At 35.1% G+C, this 6,181-nt stretch overlaps 1 protein-coding gene across 8 annotated transcripts in view; it reads right to left on the reverse strand.

Annotated features, from left to right (window-relative positions):
- The window catches only part of ARHGAP24 (Rho GTPase activating protein 24), a 509,262-nt gene that overhangs the window by 16,296 nt on the left and 486,785 nt on the right, over nucleotides 1-6,181 (reverse strand). For all 8 annotated transcript variants that reach the window (XM_055086016.1, XM_024116878.3, XM_055086017.1 and 5 more), the window contains one exon: nucleotides 4,098-4,219. In XM_055086016.1, the coding sequence (XP_054941991.1) occupies nucleotides 4,098-4,219 (122 nt within the window). The remainder of the gene's footprint in view (nucleotides 1-4,097; nucleotides 4,220-6,181) is intronic.

Genomic DNA, 6,181 nt, shown 5'->3' on the forward strand with positions numbered 1-6,181 from the left:
TATAGCACAGGGAGATCAACTGGGTGCTTTGTGACCACCTAGGGGGGTGGGATAGGGGAGGGTGGGAGGGAGGCAGATGCAAGAGGGAGGAGATAATGGGATATATGTATATGTTTAGCTGATACACTTTGTTATAAAGCAGAAACTAACACACCATTGTAAAGCAATTATACTCCAATAAAGATGTTTAAAAAAAAAGAAATAAAAGGAATGCAAATTGGAGAAGAAGTACAAGAGTCACTGTTTGCAGATGACATGATACTATACATAGAGAACCCTAAAGATGCCACTGAAAAACTACTAGAGCTAATCAATGAATTTGGTCAAATTGCAGGATACAAAATTAATGCACAGAAATCTCTGGCATTCCTATACACTAACAATGAAAAATCAGAAAGAGAAATTAGGAAACAATCCCATTTACCATTGCAACAAAAAGAATAAAATACCTAGGGATAAACCTACCTTAGGAGGCAAAAGACTTCTACTCAGAAAACTATAAAACACTGATGAAAGAAATCAAAGATGACATGAACAGATGGAGAAATATACCACATTCTTGGATTGGAAGAATCAATATTGTGAAAATGACTATACTACCCAAAGCAATCTACAGATTCAATGCAATCCCTGTCAAACTACCAATGGTATTCTTCACAGAAATAGAAAAAAAAAATTTTACAATTTGTATGGAAACATAAAAGGCCCCGAATAGCCAAAGCAATCTTGAGAAAGAAAAATGGAGCTGGAGGAATCAGGCTACCTGACTTCAAACTATACTACGGTATAGTTTGGCATCTGTATAAAATCAGAAATATAGATCAATGGTACGGGATAGAAAGCCTAGAGATAAACTCACACACACATGGTCACCTAATTTATGACAAAGGAGCCAAGAATATACAATGGAGAAAGAGACAGCCTCTTCAATAAGTGGTGCTGGGATAACTGGACAGCTACATGTAAAAGAATGAAATTAGAACAGCTGCTGGATTTAAAACTAGTAATAATAAGTAAACTCGGTGTTGTTCTAAATAAGAAACTAAATAAAAGACAACTATCTACTGAATCATCAATTATGATGGAGTTGTGGAAGAAAAAATACTGAATGAAATTAATGGTATTATATATCTATCTTTTCTCTTTTAGTAACTTCTGAATTTGTCATCCTATTTTCAATGCATGTAGCAGTGAATCTGAAGAAAAGATTTTAGCATCTTTAAAATGACTGTTAACACTGACACCATCATGTACTGTGTTTGAAGACAACTGTTTCACTATTTGCCATATGAAGGATATACTTTCAAACGTTAGCAGCCTCTGTTATATATGGCTCTGTCTAGTACTTTGGGGAAATAGAGCTTTCCCCATCACTGGAATATTAACATTTGAAACATCACTGCTTTTTTTTTTTTACATATAAATATAAACAATGTATTTATATTTTTTAAAACAAAGTAGGGAGAAGAGGTGCGCTGTTCACATTTTTGCAAATACTTTTAATATTTTTAAGACCGACTTGTGCAAGATAACTGGATTTAATATTTTTAAGACTGGCTTGTAGAAGATAACTGGATTCTCATATCAGTTATGTAGCAATTTAGAAACATCACTGCTTTTTATCACAGTTGTGATCTGTGTGGGGCACTTAATTAATTGAAGAGAGATATCCTCAAGGTCTCCATGATGAAATATGTGAACAACTATGCCAGTGTATACCTGCCACGATTATAGAGTGAGTGTCAGATCCCTAGAGATATAGAAATATATTTCTATTACCTTGGAAGGCTTTCCTTTCATCTAGTTTCCAGAATAGTAAATGGCAATCATTTCTTGCAAAGGGACTTCCTTTCAATTTTTATAGCCATTTAGGACAGACTAGCCTGGTAGTAATAATGATGTATGTGTCATTATATGCACTATCTTTTTTTCCTTTTTATTCTCCCCTCTGTGTCATTCTCTTCCTTAGAATGCTAATAAGAAACATGAAGCTGAAATAAATGAGGTCAGAGTGGTTATAATCACCTGTCCATTCTGAAGAGTCCAAGCAGATTTGGGAGTCCCACTGGACTACATGTTCCAACAATTACCCAGGCTCATATAATTTTATACAGGTTGAATTTAAATACCATATTATGGGGCAATTTTTTTCATAAGAACTGGATAAGAATTCAATTTTCCTTTGACGGTACCTAGGCATTTTAAAATACATATGTATGGCAGCATTCTATTGAAATGTAGATTCAGTTTGTATTTCTTGCAATACATTACCTTGTACATGTCTCATTTTGCACATGTACAAGATATCTGTGAGGTATATGATAAATTTGGACAAATGACAGTCCTTTAATCACCACCTAATCATTATATAGATAATTCTCTTGTGCCCCTTTGTAGCCAATCCCCTATCCATGGCAACCACTGATTTGCTTTCTGTCACTACAGTTTTTTCTTTTCTAGAATTTCATATAAATGCAATTATACAGTATGAAGTCTTTTGTGTCTAGGCATTATTTACTTAGCATAATGCTTTTGTCATTTATCCATATTGCTATCCATGTATCAGTAGTTCATTCTTTTTATTGCTGAGTAGAATTCCATTTCAAGGATGTATCAAAATTTGTTTATCTATTCAATAATTGAAGGACAATTGATCAGTCTTCAGATTGGAGCTATTATGAATAAAGTTGACATAAACATTGACTATAAGTCTTAGGGGAACATATGTTTATTTTTTAGCACACTGCTTTATTTAATTTGGAAAAAAATATCTTTAAATTGTGTTGGACTTCTTTTGCTATACAGTTAGGTGTTTGAAGATAAGTTGGATTTTTTTTACACTTATAGGCTTTATTTTGATCCATGTCCTTTTGAATTGCATAGTTTCTAATGCAAAACCTTTAGAGCAGTTTTAGGTTTTTAACAGTTTTAGATTCCATTGATGAACCAATAGTGACACATTATTATTATCATTATTAACTAAAGTCCACAGTTTATATTAGAAATCACTCTTTGTGAGATCTGGGTTTTGACAAATGCATAATATCATGTATCCACCATTACAGTATCATATAGAATAATGTTTCATGGCCCTAAAAATCCTTTGTGCTCCAACTATTCCTCCTTCTTTTCTTCCCCAAACCTCTATTGAATCATTAGGATTTCTTTTAAAAACTTTAGATAGAGACTGTAACTTTTAACATTATCACCAAGGTAATACCTTTCTGAGGGCTCAATACAATGTCTCAGTGTCAGGGTTTTCTACTCTGGTTGTGGGAAACACAATTATTTCAAGCTTGGTGTAAGGCCCAGGAATGGCTCAGAGTACTGATTTCTGGTACTCTCCCCCAGAAAGTAGTGTAGAGTCCTCTTATGCAAGTATAAATCAATTCTTAGGCAAAGACTTGAAGGATACCCTCTGCAGATCTCTGAACAATCTCTGTGTCTAGTTCTCTCTTTTCTGCTGCTTAATGAGTTTTCCATCCTCTAATCTTACTCTTTCAGCTCAGCAAGACCTGCACATCAACAGTACTACTGATGGCCACAGGTAAGAAAAGTACTAAAGCAGTGAGGTCTGCTGGAAATAAACAGAAGTAACAGTTCAGTGTGGAAAATAATTTGAGGCATTTTGTAATACAGAAAACAAGAATTTCTTCATGTTTCAACCCAAGGTAAATAAACAGCATTATCTTACAGAGGCCCACATTTTCTGCCTCTTGAAATTCGTCAAATAAAACCAGAATTAATAAAAATACATTGACTTAAAATAGTAACTATTTGAATTTTCTGAAAATTGCACTGGACTCAAAAAGTGAATTAGATTTTTTCCCATTTTTGTGTGATACTTTGCAGATGACTTATGGAAGTTTCATTTATTCTTATAAAACTCCTAAGGAATCGTTTGGTAAGTTATGTTTAGTAAACTCCAAAAAAAAATGCCTGACTCCCAAAGAGGAGTTTTTGTATTTGAAGAACTTGAGTCCATGAATGGAGTTACCATGGATTCACTATTTCCCTAGCTTCCTCACAGGAGAATAGGTTCAGGACAACAAAGAGACAGTTCTATTGATGAGGGTGTAAGATAATAATTTACTTACCCTCCATAATGGTCAAAGGATCTTCCACTTTGGGGCGCAGGATATTAGGGCCAAAGACAGTGGCCAAGTTCTGCACACTCATTTTGTTAATTCCTGAATAGGACTGTACTTCATCCAAGAACCTGTTGGGTGCAAGAATATGAACAAAACACAATGGGATCAAACTTGTTAGTGGAAGAAATGGGTTATCGGTAAATTTATGAAGTGGAGTATGTTCACAGATGATTATGGACACAAAATTCTTTAGGAATTCAAACATCTCTCTGTCAAATGTGCAGAATGTATATTGCAAATTATTAAGGATCAAACTCATAAGGGATCATATCCAATATCTGCTCTGGCCTGGCTTGACTTGGTTTCCCTGTCAGTCACAGGAACAAGAGTGTTTGGATAATGCTAATGTGGACTTGAGATTCAAGAATATGAATTTCTTTCCAATCCCCAAATAAAATATTAAATTTATATATATATTTAATTCAAGAACTATAAATAAGATTGGTACAATCTCTTATTTCAGAGAGGAGGAATCAACTCTCTTTGTGGAGTAATTTGTGAGCTTCAAATTTATAGTCTATTAAAAAATGAGATCAAACATGGTTTAAAATAAAACCTCGGTTCTACTGATATGGAAAATTGCAAGCAAAAATTGTTTTAACTTGTTAGGTGCTAAAGAATTAGAGGCATGAAATAGTCCTTTCCCCAAATGATTTTTTTTTAAACATCTTTATTGGAGTATAATTGCTTAACAATGGTGTGTTAGTTTCTTCTGTATAACAAAGAGAATCAGTTACACATATACATATGTTCCCATATCTCTTCCCTCTTGTGTCTCCCTCCCTCCCACCCTCCCTATCCCACCCCTCTAGGTGGTCACATAGCACTGAGCTGATCTCCCTGTGCTATGCGGCTGCTTCCCACTATCCCCAAATGATTTTAATAGCAGAGATTGTTTTTGTAATTTTTCAGCTTTTCTTCATTTCCCATCCCCTCTTTGTTTTTACAAAAACTTCTATTAATTCATGGCTTACTAATTGTACTAATGAGACAAAGAAGTGCTGAAAAAAATTTAACCTATTTTATGTGTTATTTAAAATAATATATTTTATTATGTGTCAGTCGTGCTAACTTATTAAACTCTCAAAGCATCTCTGTGAGGTAAATACCATTATCTCCATTTTACAGGTTAAACACATGAGGCACCAGAGAGGTAAGAATCTTCTCCAAGGACACAGAGTTTGCAGAGCTGAGATCTGAATCCAGGTGATCTGACGCTAGAGTCTGAACTCTTGACTACTACACCATGAGTTTTTAAAAACGTGCCGTTTGGGAATTCCCTGGTGGTCCAGTGGTTACGACTCCATGCTTTCACTGCCGTTAAGATCGCACAAGCGTGGCCAAAAATAAAAATAAAAAAGTGCGTATTTCCACATGTTCACTACTGTTATACAGCCTAATTATAGCAAAACTGAAGGGCAAAAAGTCAAACTACTATTTCTTATTTGAAATAGCTGAAATTAAAAGTCTGCTTTAAATGTGTTAAGAGAAGTTAAGGTTTTCTATTGTGGAGATAAAGACTTGCAATACTGTTCTCCAAAAAGCCTTTTTCCCTTTTACTTAAGAGACTCACCCTTTTCTCATCCACTACAATAGCTTGAATTAGTTCAAAAGCTTGGAATGGAAGCCTGCTATGTTAATAAGTCTATCTTATCAGTGAAACTATTTCTTGCTAAGGTCTTGTTTGTTTCCTGAATGCTAACCATCACCAGAAAAAGTATGGCAGGAGGTTCTGGAATTCCTACTCAATTACAGTTGACAATGAACTCCACAGTGTCTGGCGTTAGTCTTAAACTCCATAGTTCCCAGTCAGCTGTACATTTATCTAATCGTGACGCAAAAAACACATGTAAATGAAGCACTGTACTGAATTAAAATTTTTAATTTTATTTAAAAATGGACTGGGAAGCTATCGTTTAAAATACTTTCCAATGGGGCTTCCCTGGTGGCGCAGTGGTTGAGAGTCCGCCTGCCGATGCAGGGGACACGGGTTCGTGCCCCGGTCCGGGAAGATCCCACATGCCGCGGAG

This window comes from Physeter macrocephalus, chromosome 7 (genome assembly GCF_002837175.3).
Source record: "Physeter macrocephalus isolate SW-GA chromosome 7, ASM283717v5, whole genome shotgun sequence".
Lineage (NCBI taxonomy): Eukaryota > Metazoa > Chordata > Mammalia > Artiodactyla > Physeteridae > Physeter > Physeter macrocephalus.